General features: G+C 38.6%; 1 protein-coding gene across 5 annotated transcripts in view; it reads right to left on the bottom strand.

The window, feature by feature from the left end:
- Positions 1-21,631, bottom strand: part of Ulk4 (unc-51 like kinase 4) — a 536,812-nt gene that overhangs the window by 302,171 nt on the left and 213,010 nt on the right. For all 5 annotated transcript variants that reach the window (XM_046437488.2, XM_046437490.2, XM_046437489.2 and 2 more), the window contains 2 exons: positions 6,783-6,834; positions 6,539-6,683 (listed from right to left, as the gene is read on the bottom strand). In XM_046437488.2, coding sequence (XP_046293444.1) covers positions 6,539-6,683; positions 6,783-6,834 — 197 coding nt within the window. The remainder of the gene's footprint in view (positions 1-6,538; positions 6,684-6,782; positions 6,835-21,631) is intronic.

Genomic DNA, 21,631 nt, shown 5'->3' on the forward strand with positions numbered 1-21,631 from the left:
CTCACTAGCTTAGCCAAGTACACCAGAGTTATGGTTGTTTCCCCTGGAGATTGCATAGCTGAGATGGAGATGCGGGTCTCCACTGCTGCTGCCTCCCCAGCTGCCTAGCATCACAAGACAGCGTCATATTGCCTATCAGTGAGTGACCTGGGAAAGGATCAAAATTCCAAGTACAGTTTCTACTGAATGTACATTGCTTTCATTTATCATAGTCAAAAAAATCATTAAGTCAGCATCTTAAGTCAGGCCATGGGTATTTACATCTGTATGAATATTAAGATTTCCTCTCCCAAAAAATAGCCAAGATGTATTTCTGAAGGACCTAGTCCTAGTTAAACATTAAAGAGATGTGTCCTCACCTTATGTAACATATCTCAGGAAAAAATGTTCGAACAGTCAGCATTAGAATATGTTCAGTACTAAGATTTCATTGATAATGACTTTGATAAACTTCTGAGAGGTTCTGATGTTATTAAAAAGGTCAATTTGGGCTTAAGTTCCATTAAATACTTACTGCCTTGCCTCTTCTGCATAAACCTTTAAAAATTAAATCTTGTCTCTCAGCTGAATAAAAATCATGATAATTTTCTGAGTATATGTGGTATCTTTCTTCCCAGAAGAGGAAAAAAAAAAAAAGAAGACCTCCTTAATCATATAGACAAACTCAGTTAACTGTTTCTGGCATTCCAGTTACCTTGAAGAAAGGAGGAAAAGCTGAAAGAAGGGAGGAGAAAGCAAGGGCATACATTCCAAGATAATGGCAGGGCCAATATATGAATCCAAATATACTAGCCACAAGAGATACAGGTTTCCAGTGGCCAACAGCAGCAACTTTAATAAGTACAGAGCTTCCTCAAACTGGTGGCAGAAGAGGAAGGCAGAGGAATTTCAAGAATGAGGAAGACCAACCCAGATGCCCTTCAATAGATGAATGGATAAAAAAAATGTGGCATTTATACACCATGGAGTATTACGCAGCACTAAAAAATGACAAAATCATAGAATTTGCAGGGAAATGGATGGCACTAGAGCAGATTATGCTTAGTGAAGCTAGCCAATCCCTAAAAAACAAATACCAAATGTCTTCTTTGATATAATGAGAGCAACTAAGAACAGAGCAGGGAGGAAGAGCAGGAAGAAAAGATTAACATTAAACAGATACATGAGGTGGGATGGAAAGGGAGAGAAAAGGGAAATTGCATGGTAATGGAGGGAGACCCTCATTGTTATACAAAATTACATATAAGAGGTTGTGAGGGGAATGGGAAAATAAACAAGGAGAGATATGAATTACAGTGGATGGGGTAGAGAGAGAAGATGGGAGGGGAGGGAGGGGGGATGGTAGAGGATAGGAAAGGTAGCAGAATATAACAGTTACTAATAGGGCATTATGTAAAAATGTGGATGTGTAACCGATGTGATTCTGCAATCTGTATTTGGGGTAAAATTGGGAGTTCATAACCAACTTGAATCTAATGTATGAAATATGATATGTCAAGAGCTTTATAATGTTTTGAACAACCAATAAAAAAAATTTAAAAAAATAAATAAGTAAAAATAAAAAAAAAAAAGAATGAGGAAGATTTGACAAACTGTTGCTGGCTTAAAGATGGAGGAGGCTCTTGAGAAGAAATGTGCATGTCTTAAGGGACATAGGGCAGCAAATATATGGATATTATGGTCCTACAACTATGTAGAGCCACCCAGGAGAGGAATGCTAAATGCCTACTGTCATAAAATTATTGTATTGAATAGTCACCCCCCAAAATATATGACCAATTCCTAACATGTAGCCTTACATGGAAAAAGGATCTTTGCAAATACGGTTAAGGATCTCAAGATCACCTAGATTTAAATGAACTCTAGAGTCAATGTAGGTGTCCTCACAAGAAAAAGGTAGAGGGGACCCTGGAAAAGACACACATGGGAAAAGGGCAAGTGAAGACAGAGGCACAGACTGGAGTAATCTGACCGAGGCTCCAGGGGAGAGTGGCAAGAAGGGGTACCTGATCTAAGCACAGTATGTACAGGTATGGAAACGTCAAAGTGAAACCCACTAACTTAATAGGACTGAATTAATAGGACTGAATAATTATAATAACAATTAATAGAGCCAAATAATTATAATAACAATTTTTAAAATCCCTGCAGCCATCGGAAGCTAGGAGAGAGGCATGGCCTGGATTTCCCCTCAGAGTTTCCTTAAGCAACCGACACCTTCCCATACCTTGATTTCAATTTCTGGTCTCTTAACACTGTTAAAAGAATCTATTTTTGTGTTTTAAACCAGTTGGTTTGTATTAATTTGTTGCAGGAAGCTAAAAAAAAACACAAGAAACTGAGTTCTGCAAATAACCTGAACAGGTTGAAAGCAGAATATTCCCCAGAGTCTTCAGATAGAGTCTGCTGGCTAGGCCCCTTTTACTGCACCTTAGCAGAGAATCCGGTCACCTCCTAGGACTTGGGACAGAGCTGTGACCTAATAAATGGACGTGGATTTAAGCAACTAGGTTTGTGGTAATTTGCTATGCATCAATAGAAAACAATGTTTAGCATTCAATTTTCTTATATTATTACATCAGTTAATCTTTACAATCCAAATTTATGTAAGAGTTTTGATAGTAGCATCCTTGTCTTGCTCCTGACCTTAATGACAGTGTCCTTCATGAAGTACTTCCAAAGCTAGTAGGGAAGGATCACTAGAGTTCTGGGAGATGTTAACCGGGAGGCTGTGGGGAAAGTGTCCTAAAGTCACAGAATACTGAGAAAACTCTGCTTTAGAAAGTAAAATGGGTGAACTCAAAAGCACAGTTTCAAAAGAACACATTTCTTCTGGATTTGTTTAACAACATGCAGACCCACAGTTTTCTTTTTAAAAAAAAAAAAGACAACGACAACGATGACAGTGGTGGTGGTAGAGGTGGTGGTCTGGATGTTTAGTTAATACTTTGGTCAACATTTTTATTTACATGACTTAAAAACCTCTTCAATTAAAATTCCAAAAATTTTTGGCTTTGTCAAAGAGTAAATTATTCATAATCCCCACAACTAGAAATATTTACATGCCACAGTTGCTCATAGTATTTGGATAAGCAAATGGGCTGATGGAGAGAGAAAACATTTTCTCCACAGCTTATTTCACATAGTTCTATAAACTACCCAGAACTCTGCCTCTTCTATACCTTTGTAAACTGCATTCTTGCCTGGAATGCCCCATCCCTCTCTTTTCATCCATACTGAAGTTTCAAAATCTGACTGAACTACTCTCTAAAAATGATATTGTAATCTGCATATAGTAGGCACTAAAGAAGTAACTAAAGTTCCTTTCTTTAAAAAGTAAAGAATATACACTGGGAAGAGGTAATGGTTCCTTCAGATTCATTAATTTACAGAGTAAGCAATTCGTTCACAGTATTGATGACAATTTTGTGATCATTAATTTTATGTTAACTTCACTGAGCCACAAAGTGCCCAGACATATGGTCACATGTTACTCTATGCATGTGTCTGTGAAGGGACTTCGAGATGAGCTTAACATCTGAATCAGTACACTGTGGAAAGCAGACTGTCCTCCCTAATGTGGGTGGGCCTTAATCAACTGAAGACCCAAATATGACACAAAGGCTAAGAGGGAGCTCCCTGGAGCTGGGACAGAGAAGTCATTCCCTCCTTTCCAACTAGACCTGAAACAATATCTCTTCCCCAGTGTCAAGCCTACCAGTTTTGGGGACAGAAGCCACACCATTGGCTCTCGTGGGTATCCAGCTTGCTGAACACAGATCTTGGGACTTCTCAGCATGCATCCTCATGTGAGCTAAATCTTATACATGTCTATATTACATATGTACATATACATATATCCTAATGGTTCTGTTTCTCAGGAGGATCCTAATATGATGTTTATTCTTCCAATTGATCTTTCATTCATATTACTCAGCAGTCCTGATAAGAACATAGGCATTGTTGGGAGTCACCCCAGCTCCAAAGACTAACTTCCCAATCCCCCAAGAAGAGCCGTCCAATGGTGAGCCCTGCTGGCTCACATGATCCCACCGTCCAATGATGAGCCCTGCTGGCTCACATGATCCTTACCCACCAATCAGACTAGCCCTGCTGGCTCACATAATCCTTACTCACCAATCAGACTAACCCTGCTGGCTCACCTGATCCTTACACACCAATCAAAAAGTACCCCCTGCCAACTGTCAGACCACCCCTGGCTCTATAAATATGCAGAGCTGTTCCTCAATAAATGGGCATTTTCTCTGATGGCAAGCCTTGATGGTTCTTTCAGGCATCATACCAACGTTAAATTAGTTTCCTTCCTGAGAATTTGTCAGGGGCTACTAGAAAAGAAACAACCTTTCTCTAGGTATCTCTACATCACAGGAGCCATTTAACCCCCAAAAGCACAAAGCCTATCTAAGAACAAAGTCATGTAGGTGTTGGCAGAGTAGAGAGAAGGGGAGAAAAATACCTACATGGAGTATTGTAGACATAAATCAAACCCCTGAATTCAGCTGTATTTGGTGCCAGCACAAGCCTTTGATTTCTCAGTTATGTGAGCAAATAGTTTTTTAAGTTAATTTAAACTGAATATTATTGTTTTCAAATAAAATAATCTTGACTAACACAATACTTTCATGTAATAACTAAGGAGCTTACAATAATCTGCATGAAAAGACTATCACTTTGGCTTTATCTAAAATACTATTTAAGGTCAAAGGAGGATTAAAACTTTAACAGCATTAAAAGTATCAACATCACTATTTCTACTTGCCAAATTCAAGTAGATGCTATCAGCTCCTATGAATACTGGAAACTTCATAATTAAGCCATTATATTTGCATACCTAGTAGAGAAGATGAATTTTCCAGTATTAACATTTCTAAACATAATTATCAAGAATTTCATCTTCAAAAACCAAATTCTTTGCCAAGGTTCTAGTTTTCCAGAGTCAAGAAAGCTAAACTAATGTGCTACTTGTATTTCATTGAAAAAAATTACAAAACATTACTGAATCCTTACTATATATGCCAAGTAAGCAGAATAAGCATTATCTATTTTAATGATCACTTCATGTCTATAAAGTATGTACTATTTGTACTCTTCTTCTATTACAATCTTCATTTTAAAGATTAATAGGAGAGATTAAAATAATAAGCCTAATAAAAACAGTAGTGGTGTTAAACATTTGTCAAGAGTGTACTACAGCCCACACACCATACTGCTGTACAAGAAGGATCCTATTTAATCTTCACAATTATCTTTTGGGGTAGGTACTATCTTTGGCTTTATCTGCAGATGAGAAAACTAAGGCTTAGAGACTGAAATGCACAGTCCAGACCTGTGCTCCACATCAGAATCAGTCTGTAAGTTTGAAGACATCCACACCACATCTTGGTAAATTCCATACTACTACTTGAAGTGCATTTAAAGTTGTTTAATAAAAACTTGAATTTCTCTACATTATTTGCGTCCTTGAACTGCCATATGGTTTACATTTGTATTTTCTTCTTTAATTCCTCATCTTTGAAAAAGACAAACAATAAAGGAAATATGCATTATATATTTCAGCTCAAATGAGTAATACAGAAGCACTGAATTAGAGTTAATAACTCTAATATAGACTTAATTTTATAAAAGATAGTTGAAATTCTTAACAATTACCAAAATCAGAATGCAAGTACTCTGGTATCTATATTGTGATAATTATTTTTCTTAAATGAGAATAGATCTTGCGAAGTAGAACAAGAAGAGGAAAGCATCAGGTAAGGCTGCTAGTCTAGAAAACTTGTCAAACTGAGACTGCATCCTAGGTCTTAAAAGAAACCATGAACAGGCACTCATACTAATACAAAATACTTAATTTTAAATACTAATACATAAATTAAATACTAATTTTGCAAAAAAATCATTTAATAGTGATATGTGACATACTTTTGTATTTAAATTATGATTTGATAAGATTCATTGTTTCCTGAGCTACATCATTGTAGTGTTCCACATTTGTCATGGGAATTCTCAGTAACCCATCCTATTGTGTTATGGGAACAACAGAATAAAAGGAAAAAATAATCTGTCTCTGTTAACTCATCACCTGTCCCACCAACTCTTTCAACACTCCCCAAAACATCCTATTTGTAACTAAAGAGTTTGGGCAAAGGGTAGCCTTCCTTCCATCTCTATTGTTTCTGAGTAGAGCCAGAAGTCTCAATGTCTTACAACACTGACCTGAATCATAAAGCTCACCCCAAGCCAGGACCTCCTTGAAATCTAAAACTTCAGAGTCATGTGTGTCTGGCAGAAAATATAGGAAACTCTAAATGAATGTTTTTGAGATGGACTGAGGTTGTTCTGGGTCCTCTACAGTTTAACAGTTACCGTCTGTCTCTAGACTTCTTTGACACTAAATATACAAATATATGTTCATAAATATAAGGACTTAGAACCCCAACTCCATCACTGGACCTAGTTTAACAGAAGCTTCCAGGATGGCCTACACTTCTCTACATGAGTGCAGAAGCAAAACACTCACTGGGGAAGTAAGACGTCTCTCATAAGAGCCAGAAGATTGCCTTCAGAATCAATGTTTACTTCCTCCTCACCATTCCCATTCTCCTGGTTCACAAGTAGAGATGTGGTTTCTGACAGCAACCGCAAGCTGAAGAGTCTCCACTCCACTTGGAAGAGGGGAAAAATGTCAAGAATGTGACTACACTGAGAAAAAATTAAAACAGATTATGCAACTGAGAAGATTCTACTAATGTGGTCTCACTTACCATTTTGACTTTGAACCAAGGAGACCAAGGGTGGCAGGATATAATCAACAACCTAAAAGAAAGGATGGGAAAGACTTGGGTTGAGAACTTTCTATTAACACAAAACCAATCTAAAGCACTATCTAAGAGAGAGGAAAATAACAGCTAAATTTATCCTAGACTTAAAACCCTTCATGACATTTAATAAACCACCAAACTCATTTAACTTTGAAAAAGTTCTCAGGTCAAAATGACACTATGAAAATCAAAACAGTAATTTCTCAAAACCTTCAGCACTTATGAAAGGAACTTTTAGTATATAATGCAAAATCTGGCTGGCAAAGGTTGGTATTAAACCACCAAATTACATGCATAAACTGTTGATCATTACTTAAGTTTAAGCTAAACAACGATCAAAATGTTGGTGAAAAAGAGAAATACTAATTCATGTCTTATCAAATACATCAAAGGACTATGACAAGTTTATTATGGTTATTTTTGGAAATAGGCTCAAGAGATGTAAATATGCTATATAAAGCACCCTATGAATTCCCATTTACAGTAGACACAGGACACTCAAATATGGTTTGAAACTTAACACAAAAGCTTAAAAATATTTTTTTCCTCCAAAATACCAATGAAGAAATGACAAATCATTACTGCAATCTAATCCTGAAACCTAATTTCTCATTTGATGGACTGCTTTTGCTGTGCACTTGTCCTATCCACACTGGCAGGCAGGAGAAACTATGCTATACACAGGCACACAACACCTTGGTCTAAACCAATGTATTGATGCCCTGCACAGGTGATGACTCTCCACACACGCTAGGTGGCCCATAAGTATGAACCTGTTCTATCTCCACTTCACCTGTGTTTACATGTAACATTGTATCTGGATATTTTTAGGGACCCTAAGAACCAGGGATATTTTATTCACCCTCTACCACTAAGTAATGGACATCACTCAAAGCACAGATGTCACGCTCCACCTAAGGTATTTGGGGAACTCCAAACTTCCAATTCAAAAAGCAGAAACTTACAAACAAAAGAAATATATCCTATTATTGGTATATATCAAAATGATCAACACCTATGTTGAAGGTTTAAGAGTATATATTGAGAGAGGAGTGGAACTAAAGTAAGTGATAGAAGTGTCCATCTCAAGGTTTGAAGAACAATTATGATCGACAAAAAAAAAAATGAATATATAAAAAGTAACAGTTTCCTGTTTACCTACAGCAACCAAAATAACTGGAAAAAATATACCATTTATAAAAATAGAATTCTAAGGTACTGTTTCAGTTTAGATATGAGGTGTGCCCCAAAAGCTCATGTGTGAGATGGTACTAGAGGTAAAATGATTGGGTAATGAGAGCCTTAACCTAATCAGTGGATTAACCTACTGATGGGTATTAACTGGGTGGTAACTATAGGCAGGCAGGTTTTGGCTGGAAGAGGTAGGTCACTGGGGGCATTCATTTGGGGTACATATTTTGTTCCTGGAGATCAGAACTCTGCTTCCTTTTGCCATGTCCTGAACTGCTTTCTTCTTCCATACCTTTCTACCATGATGTTCTGCCTCATTTTGGACCCAGATCTATGAAGCTGACCATCTATGGACTGAGACCTCTGAAGCCATAAGCCCTCAAATAAACATTTCAGCCTCCAAAATTATTCTTGTCAGGACTTATTGGTCATAGCCATGAAAAAACTGACTAAAACAGTACCTATGATATAGCCTTCATAGAAAGACACAAACACATACAAAAAATTAAAATTGGCAGGTACTATATATAGACACTAATGGATTTCTGGCTTCCAGTCTGAGGTAAAGAGCTTGGAAACCATCATGACTATCCTTACAATGAGGAAAGAAGTGGATGGGGAAGGTGACCAAACTGAAAATCAACAACTTGTCTTAGATACATCTGAGACTAAAGTCATGGGGCAAACTATCATCCCTAAACCTGGAGGGGCAGGCAAATAGGGAAACCAAAGCTTTCAGGGGCAGAAAACACACTGGAGCCACAACAGAAAATTAAAGGGCAACTGACTAATTGTTGGGGACTGTGCATTAATGGAAGGCAACTTCAGAGAAAAAAAAAAAAAAGTTTTAGGGAAGCCCTCACACTCTGGGGAGTCTGACCTCTAAAGCTCCACCAAATTGTCAGGGTAAAGACCAGGTAAGAATCTCCTGAAGCTACTGGCAGGGGCCAGGGGAATCTGAAATGTGCCCAGGGCACTCTTTTCTCGTTAACAAAGACCCAGACTCAAGGGACCTCTTTTACCAGAGCCAAGCCTTCTGTTTTTGACAGAACTTAACTGACCTGGCCTTTCTGCCTTTTCTACAGGGTAGTAAAAGCAGAGAAATCCTTGTGAAAGCCCAAACCCAGAAGAACATGCTCACCAAAAGAGTGACACCTAGTCCAACAATTAAAGAACATTTCCCTTAACCCAGTATCTTACCAGGCTCCTATATTAAACAGCATTACAACTGAGAAAAGCTCCAAGACAAAGACTTCATTTAAAGAAGACTTCCTTAGGAAAACCCAAAGACAAGAGGAAAACAAAATCAAGGAACACTACAGGAAATGTTAGCCTCTGAAACCTACAGCTATCAGACAATAAACACAGACGAGCTCAGCCTTTGATAGCCATAAAATTGCACACAAAAGGCCCATTTTCCTCAGTTCATTTTGTCTAACACCTGATGTTGGGATGAAATATTCAGTTTTGAAAGTAAAATAAAACCAACCTAGAATCTCATACCAAGGGTAATTATCATACAAACAAAAGGGGAAGAATGTTTTTGTAAGTAGAGCTGCCTTATAAAAAAAAAAATGTTCAAAGTTGTTCTTCACAGAGAAGGGAAATAGGGCAGAAACTTATATCTACATAAAGAGGACTATTAAATAAGTAAATTAATGAAGGTCGATTTCCTGCAAATTATTCTGTAATTCCAATGCATCAAAAGTCAAAATCCCAACAAGGCTTTTTAAGAACTCCTCATATTGATTCTATAATATATATGGAAAGTGAAAAGTCAAAAATAACAAAAAGCATGGGGCAAGCATGGTTGATCATATCAAATTTCTGAGTTTATTATGATGGAAATAAAGTGGTACAAGCACAGGTTTAGACAAAGAGATCCCTGAAATAGAAAAGCAAGTCTAGAAACAGACACACATGGTGTTTTCGATTTTTGCTGCCATAACCTAAAAACCAGACAAGAACAATTAGTGGAGGACAAGTTTACTTTGGAGCTTATGGTTTCAAAGCTGTCAGTCCACAGAAGGCTGGCTCCACTCCTCTGGGCTTGGGTGAGGCAGAACATCATGGCAGAAGTGCGTGGTGCAAGAAAAGAGGCTCACACATAATGATCAGGAAGCAGATAAAAATAAACACCCCAAGACATATAAACACCCAAAGACATATCCCCAAGGACCCATCTCCACCAGCCACACCCTACCTGCCTACAGTTGCCACTCAGTTAAGCACTGATGAGGTTAAAAATCTCATAACCCAGTCATTTCACCTCTAAACCTTCTTGCATTGTCTCACACATAAGCTTTTGGGGGACACCTCACATCTAAATCAAAACACATAGCAATTTATAAGTGGCTAAGACAGTACTACCAATAGCAGGGGTCAGGGTATTACTTGAGAGCATAAGTACAATGAACCATGTACTTTATTTTTTAAAAATCAGAGAACTTTTTTAAAAATTTACAGAGAGCTTAAAGAGCTAATGGCAAAAAAGAAAAACTTTCATAGGAAAATATGGAATAAAATTTATGATATTAGAATAAGAAAGGGATTTTTTAATTGATACCTAAAAAGGACAAACTAAAAGGTGAATATTATCTTAGTTTTTTGTTTCTGTAACAAAATACTTGAAGTTGAGTAATTTATAAAAGACAAAAGGTTTGTTTAGCTCAGTTTTGGCCCAATCAGCTCAGTCTATGTTGAGTGCCTCATGGCAGATGGCATCATAATGGCAGAAATAGGAGCAAGAAGTCGGAATGATTCAAGAACTAGGCTTTCTCTTTTTATAACAACTCACTCTCTTGGAAATTAATTGGGGTCCTGAAAGAACTACATTAATCTCTTCCAAGGGCACCACCCCTAATGACCTAACCATATTCTACTAGTTCCCACCTTTCAACATCATTACTCTGAAAACTCTGAGAATCAAGTTTCTAGCACATTCATCTTTGGTTTCACACTCAAACCACATCCAAACCACAGTATTATCATCCCTCGGCATTCAAAGTAGATTAGTTCCAGGAACCCTTACATACCCAAATCTAATGATGCTCAAGTCCCTTACATAAAAATGATATAGTATTTGTGTATAAAACCTCTGTGCATCCTTCCATATACTTTTTGATCATCTCTAGATTTATAGTAACTAATACAATGTAAATTCTAACTAACCTGTTAACACTGTACTGTTTAATGAATAATGACAAGAATAAAGTCTGCATATGTTCAGTAAAGATGCCCTTTTTCCCTAATATTTTCAATCCATGGTTAGTTGAATCCATAGATGCAGAATTTACAGATATGAATGGCTAACAGTACTAATAAATCTAAAGATTGAATACATGTAACCTTGAATACAAACCAAATGTAAACTTCTGTGTCATTCTCCACATTTTAAAAGAGGAAATCTAATTACGGCATCAATTAACTTTTCAACTAACAGTTTTTCTTTGAATAACTCAAGACAATTAAAATGGTACCCACCCCATGTGATATAAATTTAATCCTTACAAGTGGGAATAATCCTTTAGGAATAACAAATAGAAGAAGATAATGTGGGAATTAAATGCGTTTTCAATATATAAGTGAACAGAAAAAGTTTAGAAGATTGACTAGCTCCTATTTGTTGAGTAATGACAGCTAATGACAGTAATTACTTTATAAAAAGAAGGCTATCCACCCAGTAAGAAATAAATTGAAAAAGTAAGATTACATAAGAATGCATATTTGGCAAGCTGAGCTAGATAAAGAACATAAAAACTAAAAAAAACCAAATCAATATTTTTCATATTCCATTCAATAACTACATAGATCAAAATAATAAATAGTTTTCAAGAAAAGATTATGGTTTTTAAGACTCTAATAAGAAAAAGAAGATCATGTGTCTTTTTGGCAAAATGTGCACTTAAAAAGATTCTAGGAAAAAAAAACCCATGAACATAAAAATTTAAATGTTAGTTACTTCAGGGATTTGGGATGTAGACAAAGAAACATTTGGTCCCTGGACTAGTTTCAAGCAAAATAAATAAATTCAATAAATATAAGAAAATATACCGGACTCCAAGATGGCCGCGAATAGAGTGCATCACACCCCGTATACCGCGCCACTGCGCAGGTGAATAACGAGTTAGAACGACAAAAAACTATCTTGTTAGGAACTTACAGCAAAATGGGGGTGCACCGAAACCTAGAGGAAGGATTTCCAGCACCGAGCTCCAGTAACTGAGTCTCAAACACGAGCCAACTGTGCGACCAGAGATCCGGGCTGACTGATCCGCGCGGCCCATCCCGCGGCTACAGACGGCAGGGCGCCACCGAGAAGCGACCAGCAAGCAGGGAGAAACGTTGCTACGGATTCTGTGGAATCCTGCCGGCTGAGCCCTCACTGAACCCCGGGCAGAGTTCGGGATTTCAGACGGGGAAGGAAGCGGTACAGTTCTATCCCCCACAACGGAAACTCCACCAAGGAAAGCAGCGGCCACCATCTTGGAGAGCTGAAGTAACCACCGCCACTCTCCAACAGATTGCAACAATAAAACAGGTGTATATTACTCTGCTCATCTCCCATACAGCGGGGAATTTGCATAAAATCTCTCCTAGGCTTTCCGGGGGAGGGATTATCAGAGCGAGCCTGCATAAAGACGCGGGGAAAACTAGAGACACCTGACCTTCAACTCCTCCTCCCATCAGCGGCAAAAACGAAACCTGTCTTGCCAGGCTGGGGGAGGGGCAAGCGGAAAAAATCAAAACAATAGAGTTCCGGGGATCCCAATAGCCACCCTCCACACCCAACAAACGGCAGGCCCAGAGTACAGTTTGAACTGCCGAGAGGCATCACTCAGGGGAAATCTGGTCTAGCAGGAGAAACCAGGACTAGCAGGAGAAACCAGGGGACTAGAGGCGAGGCCCTCGCGACTGGGTGGCTGGAGACCGAACACCCGCCAGCGACAGTCCTCCCGCTGACCCCGTGACTGGACGGCTGGAAAACGCCCGCCCGTCGGCGACCTACCGCGCGACTGGGCGGCTGGAGACCGCCAGCCTGCTGGCAACCGATCACCACCGGCTGCCCGCGCAACTGGGCGGCTGGAGTCCGCCCCGCCACCGGCAACCGATCGCCCGCAGGCGACCAACCGCGAGACTGGGTGGCTAGAGATTGCCCGCCAGCCGGCGACAGCCCACCCGCTGCCCACGCGACTGGGTGTCTGGAGTCAGCCCCCCCCCCCCCGCCGGCGACCGATCGCCCGCCAGCTGCCCGTGTGACTGGGCGGCTGGAGACCGCCGGCCCACCAGCGACAGCCGGCCCGTTGCCCCTGCGACTGCGCGGCTGGAGACCACACGCACACCGGCAACCGTTCGCCCACCGGCTGCCCACGCGACTGGGCGGCTGAAGACCGCCCACCCGCCGGCGACCGACCGCGCGACCGGGTGGCTAGAGATCGCGCGCCTGCCGCTGCCCGTGCTACTAGCCGGCTAAAGACCGCACGCCCGCCGGCGACCGATCAACTGCCCGCTGCCTGCGCGACTGGGCGGCTGGAGACCGCCCGCCCGCCGGCAACCGAGAGCTGAAACCAACCAGAGACAGTCCAGTCCCACCCCCCCCATTCGGACACCCCAGCAAGGAGCCTGGGACCCACCATAACAGAGAGGTGACATCACTGGAGCTCGGCCATCGGAATTCCTTCCCAGCGGAATCCACTTTAGCAGGCATAGTCTACCAACACAAAGGAGAGACAACAGAGATATACAAAACCAAAACAAATCTATAGAAGAGAACAGAAACACAGCAATCAAATAGAGCTGGAAAGTAACGTGAACATCATGAAAAAACAAAGGAAAAAAGGATTACAAACAATGCAGGACAACTTAAACCTACAGGAGGACCTAGAAGCATCAGAAACATGGATAGGGAAAGAACTCAAGGCATACCTAACTCATATGGAAAGGAATATTAGAGAAGACATGAGACAGCAAGTCCAAGCAATAAAAGTATATTTTGAAAATGAATTAAACAAACAAATTCAGATGGCAAAGAACGAGCTTTACCAGGAGATAGAGATCTTAAAAAAAAATCAAACAGTAATCCTAGAAATGCAGGAAACTATAAAACAAATTAAAAACTCAAACGAGAATATTACAAATAGACTAGATCAAGTAGAAGTCAGATAATGAAGACAAAGTTTATCAACTTGAAAATAATATAGTCAACACAGAAAAGATGCTTAAATCCCACGAGCAATCTGTTCAAGAGATATGGGATGTCATAAAAAAACCAAATTTGAGAGTCATCGGGATAGAAGAAGGCATAGAGATTCAAACCAAAGGAATGGACAACATATTAAATGAAATAATTCTAGAAAACTTCCCAGAGATGAAAGATGGAATGGATTGCCAAATTCTGGAAGCCTACAGGACCCCAAACATTCAAAACCATAATAGACCAACTCCAAGACATATAATTATGAAGACAGCCAACATACAGAACAAGGAGAGAATATTAAAAGCTACGAGAGAAAGGAGGCAGATTACATTCAGGGGAAAACCAATTAGGTTAACGACTGATTTTTCATCACAGACTTTGAAAGTGAGAAGATCCTGGAACAATGTCTTTCAAACGCTGAAAAATAATCGATTCCAACCAAGAATACTGTATCCAGCAAAATTAAGCTTCATATTTGACAATGAAATTAAAGTCTTTCACGATAAACAAAAGCTAAAAGAATTCGCAGCCAGAAAACCAGCACTGCAAAGCATTTTGAGCAAAATACTACAAGAAGAGGAATTGAAAAATAGTGCCCAAAACTAATAGCAGGAGGTATCTCAGTAAAGGGGGAGGAAAATAACCAAAAAGTAAAAACTAGCCAAACTAAAATAAATAAATAAACAAACATGACTGGAAGTACAAATCATATTTCAATTGTAACCTTAAATGTTAATGGATTAAACTCACCAATCAAGAGACATAGGCTAGTAACCTGGATCAAAAAAACAAATCCAACACTATGCTGCCTTCAGGAGACTCATATGATAGGAAAAGACATACACAGGCTGAAGGTAAAAGGTTGGGAAAAATCATACCACTCACATGGCCCTCGGAAGCAAGCAGGAGTGGCCATACTCATATCGAATAAAATCAACTTCAAACCTAAGTTAATCAAAACGGATAAAGAAGGACACTATATACTGTTAAAAGGAACCATCCACCAACAAGACATAACAATTATCAATTTGTATGCACCAAACAATGGAGCTGCAATGTTCAAAAAACAAACTCTCCTCAAATTCAAGAGCCAAATAGACTACAACACAATAATTATGGGTGACTTCAACACACCGCTCTAGCCATTAGACAGATCCTCTAGACAAAAGCTGAATAAAGAAACTATAGAACTCAACAGCACAATCAATAACCTAGACTTAACCGACATATATAGAATATATCAACCATCATCAAGTGGATACACGTTCGTCTCAGCAGCACATGGATCCTATTCAAAGATAGACCATATACTATGCCATAGGGCAACTCTTAGTAAATATAAAGGCGTGGAGATAATACCATGCACCATATCTGATCATAATGGAATGAAACTGGAAATCAATGATAACAGAAGGAAAGAAAAATCCTACATCACATGGAAAATGAACAATATGTTACTGAATGATCAATGGGTTACAGAAGACATAAAGGAGGAGATAAAAAAATTCTTAGAGACAAATGACAATACAGACACAACATACCGGAATCTATGGGACACAATGAAAGCAGTTTTAAGAGGGAAATTCATTTCTTGGAGTTCTTTCCTCAAAAAAAGAAAAAACCAACAAATAAATGAACTCACACTACACCTCAAAAACCTAGAAAAGGAAGAGCAAAACAGCAAATGTAGTAGAAGACAAGAATTAATTAAAATTAGAGCAGAAATCAATGAAATTGAAAAAATTGATAAAACTAAAAGTTGGTTCTTTGAAAAAATAAATAAGATCGACAGGCCCTTAGCCATGCTAACGAAGAGAAGAAGAGAGAGAACTCAAATTACTAACGTACAGGATGAAAAAGGCATATCACAACAGACACTACAGAAATACAGAAGATAATTAGAAAGTATTTTGAAACCCTATATTCCAATAAAATAGAAGATAGTGAAGATATCGATAAATTTCTTAAGTCATACGATCTGCCCAGATTGAGTCAGGAAGACACACACAATTTAAACAGACCAATAACAAAGGAAGAAATAGAAGAAGCCATCAAAAGACTACCAAACAAAAAAAGCCCTGGACCGGATGGGTATACAGCAGAGTTCTACAAAACCTTCAAAGAAGAATTAATACCAATACTTTTCAAGCTATTTCAAGAAATAGAAAAAGAAGGAGCTCTTCCAAATTCATTCTATGAGGCCAACATCACCCTGATCCCGAAACCAATGGTACAGAATAGAGCACACAGAAACCAATCCACAAAACTACAACTTTCTTATATTTGATAAAGGGGCTAAAAACATGCAATGGAGGAAGGATAGCATCTTCAACAAATGGTGCTGGGAAAACTGGAAATCCATATGCAACAAAATGAAACTGAATCCCTTTCTCTCGCCATGCACAAAAGTTAACTCAAAATGGATCAAGGGCTAGATATCAAATCAGAGACACTGCGTCTGATAGAAGAAAAAGTTGGCTACGATCTACATACTGTGGGGTCGGGCTCCAAATTCCTTAATAGGACGCCCATAGCCCAAGAGTTAATAACAAGAATCAACAAATGGGACTTACTTAAACTAAAAAGTTTTTTCTCAGCAAGAGAAACAATAAGAGAGGTAAATAGAGAGCCTACATCCTGGGATTTTTACCCCTCACACTTCAGATAGAGCCCTAATATCCAGAATATACAAAGAACTCAAAAAATTAAACAATAGGATAACAACCCAATCAACAAATGGGCCAAGGACCTGAACAGACACTTCACAGAGGAGGACATATAGTCAATCAACAAGTACATGAAAAAATGCTCACCATCTCTAGCAGTCAGAGAAATGCAAATCAAAACCACCCTAAGATACCATCTCACTCCAGTAAGATTGGCAGCCATTATGAAGTCAAACAACAACAAGTGTTGGCGAGGATGTGGGGAAAAGGGTACACTTGTACATTGCTGGTGGGACTGCAATTTGGTGAGGCCAATTTGGAAAGCAGTATGGAGATTCCTGGGAAAGCTGGGAATGGATCCACCATTTGACCCAGCTATCGCCCTTCTCGGACTATTCCCTGAGGATCTTAAAAGAGCGTACTATAGGGATACTGCCACATCAATGATAATAGCGGCACAATTCACAATAGCTAGACTGTGGAACCAACCTAGATGCCCTTCAATAGATGAATGGATAAAAAAAATGTGGCATCTATACACAATGGAGTATTATGCAGCACTAAAAAATGACAAAATCATAGAATTTGCAGGGAAATGGATGGCATTAGAGCAGATTATGCTAAGCGAAGCTAGCCAATCCTTAAAAAACAAATACCAAACGTCTTCTTTGATATAAAGAGAGCAACTAAGAACAGAACAGGGAGGAAGAGCATGAGGAAAAGATTAACATTAAAGATGAGTGGGGGGAGAGAAAGGGAGAGAGAAGGGAAAGCATATGGAAATGTAGGAGACCCCCAATGTTACACAAAATTACATATAAGAGGTTGTGAGGGGAAAGGGGGGGGAACAAGGGAGAGAATTGAACAACAGCAGATGAGGTAGAGAGGAAAGATGGGAGGAGAGGGGAAGGGGGATAGTAGGGGATAGGAAAGGTAGCAGAATACAACAGTCACTAATATGCCATTATGTAAAAATGTGAGGGTGTAACCAATGTGATTCTGCAATTTGTATTTGGGGTAAAAATGGGAGTTCATAACCCAATTGAGTCAAATGTATGAAAGATGATATATCATGAGCTTTGTAATGTTTTGAACAACCAATTAAAAAAAAAGAAAATATACCAACATATGACCATATTATTTTCTCAACTCTCAAGAAAATATAGATGGGAAATATGTACAACTAACTTTTATATTTTTTAGTGGCAGATGGATCCAATACATTTATTTATTATTATGTGATGCTGAGGATCGAACCCAGTGCCTCACACATGCTAGGCAAGCACTTTACCACTGAGCCAAAACACTAGCGCAACTAATATATCTTAACATTTATGCCAATATGAACTCTATGTAGGGTCACATTAGTCAGAGTGCACGCATGCGCAAGCATGTACACAACACAGAGATTTATTCAGATGAGCAGATAGGATGGAGGTAAGGGGATTCTATCACCTCCACTATTGAAATTTAATAGCTACAGTGTTAACAGAAAATAGAAATGATGAATATATAAGCAAAACAAATCTTTAAAATTTTTTCTTGAGGCCACTTTTTAGACCACTGCTGTAACTCTATTCATATAAATTTATCCTTCAGCATGAATAAAATAGAAAAAGTATTGAAATCTATAAAAGTGCCTGCTCTATAGGATGCCAATTTGCTTTTGTGTCCTAGTTATCAGCTGAAGTCACACTGAATTCTGCAGTTTAAATAAAATTCTCAGCCCTTAATGCTGTAAGCAATCTAATGTCCTCCCCAACTTTCCTGGGAACTTGCAGAGGCTTATTTTACTTTCCCATGGCTCACTGCCAACTCTGTTTCTACCTCACTTACTGTTATATTTGTTTTTCACCTTAACCTGCTCTTTCCTTCTGAGAGACTGGATATACAAAGTTACAATGACCCACTGTCATGGACAGCAACAGAACTCTATCCCCCATCCTCTGAGAAACCAGAGGGAAGCCAAATCAAAGCTCTGCAGCCATTAGTCTGCTTCACTATGCTTTGTGCCCACTTTTCTTCCAAGTTAGGACACAACAGAGAAAGCCAATACACTGCCCTAACCAATCGCATAAGATGGCCCACGTCTACTTAGACCACCTCTAGACTCTCCATGCCAATGGCCCCCCAGTCAGGACATACCTGAAATATTCCCTTTTTTCACTGTTTAACCCGCCCACTTCTTTACTTCCTTTGAGTGCAAAAAGATGGCTGATTCCCTTGCTATAGCAAGCTCTAAATAAATAGTGTTTCCATTTGGCTGGTCTTTATTGGATTCCACCCACCTCTGTAGACATAAAACAGTTTCTTTTTAAGGATTAAGTGCAAACATTTCACAAGTCTTGCTATGTATACTAGAATTTACTGAGAGCTTGCAGTGATGGAGACATTATGAAAGCGACACCAGCAATTTAAAGTTGAATATTAACTATCCTTATTATTAATCATCTTGAATTACCTGCAAAAAATTTACCTTTTCCACCAACCTTTCTCTACCAGCTCCGAGTCTGTGCCCCACTGCCTGACTTGTTGGCTTCTAGGATCCCTCTTTGTTCTTGCCTCCTGTCCTCTTTTATTTCCCCCACCAATGAATAGCTGTTCATTTCCTAACAAGACAAATTTTAGGTACTTTATACCTGTCTTCTCAAGCACTCCCTAATCCTACCTAAAAAAGAAACTGAAACACAGTTCAGATACATCTAGGCCTAATAGCTATAAAAAGGCCAGGCAGGTGTTTCACAGTAGCTTCTTTGCCTTCCACCAGACCATAGTCCTGGGAAGGAGCACCTGTTGGCCCCCTAGGATCCAAGTGGACATCTTCTCCCAGGGGGGTCACTCTCTTCCAAACACACTTTTAAACAGTAGGTATTTATTTTCTTCCTTCAATATCCACTGATTTTTATCTAAAACTGTGGCTAAGTTCCCTTAGGTTCTGGGAAATTTCAAGTCTGATATCATATCAACACAATAAATGAATATTACACTTACTGATTAATCATGTTGAAGATGTGTTTTGTTTTAAAAAATAATGAGTAGGGCTGGGGATATGGCTCAAGTGGTAGAGCACTCGCCTGGCATGTGAGGGGGGCTCGGTTTGATCCTCAGAACACCACATAAAAATAAAAGATGTTGTGTCCACTGAAAACTAAAAAATAAATAAATAAATATTTAAAAATTCTCTCTCTTTAAAATAATAATAATAATAATGAGTGATTCATGGTGGACTTCAACTAGTATTTTAAAAAGTTACATTAAAATAGTATTCTTTAATTTAAAAAATGCAATACAGCATAACAATAATGGAAAACCTCCCTCACACACACAAAAAAGATGAAACCCTAAAAACTCTCTGCCAAGTCACTTGTGAGTGACAGTGAGGAAACCATGATGAAAAATCTGACACAAGATATGGCAGAGAGCATGCCCTAGACCTTCAAATTGGCATAGCTTTGCCTGTTGGTAACAGGTCTCCTTATCAAAAAGCAGAGACTGAGCACACTTTGGCAGAGTTAGAAATTTTTTTTCATCAATGTTTTGCCCTTCCAAATTATTCCACAGAATACATAAAAAAACATGCCATTAACCACTGAAATTCTAATTAGAATCCACTGCACCAATGACTTCTAACAAAATTCCATTGTCACTAATTTTACTCTTTTATAAAGAGTAACCTAAGGAATTTTAATATTTAATGTTAGTGTTAGCAATTTCTTAAAAACATTCGACAATGTCAAAGTTAATTTGAGGACATGTCCTAAAAACAAAATACTACTGAATTCTTTTTAAAGATAGAAATTACTGAAGACTAGGAAATTTTTTATTTCTTTGCGCAAAAACTAGAATCTTCATTTAAATGAGAAAGTGCACACAAAATAGTTATTGTTAAAATGATCCTCAATGGCATGTCCCAAATGAGATGAATGTCCAATTTAGGGACACTAAAGATGGCTCTGGAACAAACCCAGAAAATAACAAACTAACTTGGATTATGCAAACACTTATAGCACTAAATCTCGTTTTTTCTTCAACAAGCTATTAATACACAAGATGATTCTTTGTTTATAATTTAACATTTTCCATTTCATGAAATGTCAAAGAGCTTTAAGCTGTAAAAAACCATGCAACCCTATTCAAGCTACCTTCTTTTAAAGAAAAACGCAACAATCTCATAACTTACTGAAAAATGTACCTCTAAAAGGTAATCATTTACAATGAAAGTATGTTTTACATAATTGATTTTATAAACAAGTTTATTTTACGTTGATTTTATTGATGAAAGTAAATTGCTTGAAAAGTTTTCTAAGTAGTCAACTGAATTCTTATTCTACATTTGAAAATGACATCACTGTTTCCATTTTAGGACACCCTAATCAACCTGAAATACCTGATAGCACCATCATTAACACAGCCACCTCAACTGTCAGCCTCTTCTCAGCAGAGGCTGCCTCAGATACACAGGATGAGGTACCACAGACTTAACATCTACCTCTACTTCTAGAAGAGGCCACTCAGAAAAGCAATCTCAAGCAGCTAAGAAAGCCAGACAAAACATTGGTTAAACAATCTTCTTTATAATATTAAATAGCTAGTAGATGGCAAGAATTCCCAAGACCATATCAGGTTAACAAAAATTCAAAAAAGTGATTACTGGCAAGACTATGAAAAAAAGGGCACGCTCATGTGTTGCTGGTGGGAAAGTATAATCAGTAGACTACAATGTAAGGAATGCTGGCAGT

The sequence above is a fragment of the Marmota monax genome, unplaced genomic scaffold (assembly GCF_021218885.2).
Source record: "Marmota monax isolate L192 unplaced genomic scaffold, Marmota_monax_Labrador192_F-V1.1 WCK01_AAM20220418_F8-fsc00021, whole genome shotgun sequence".
Lineage (NCBI taxonomy): Eukaryota > Metazoa > Chordata > Mammalia > Rodentia > Sciuridae > Marmota > Marmota monax.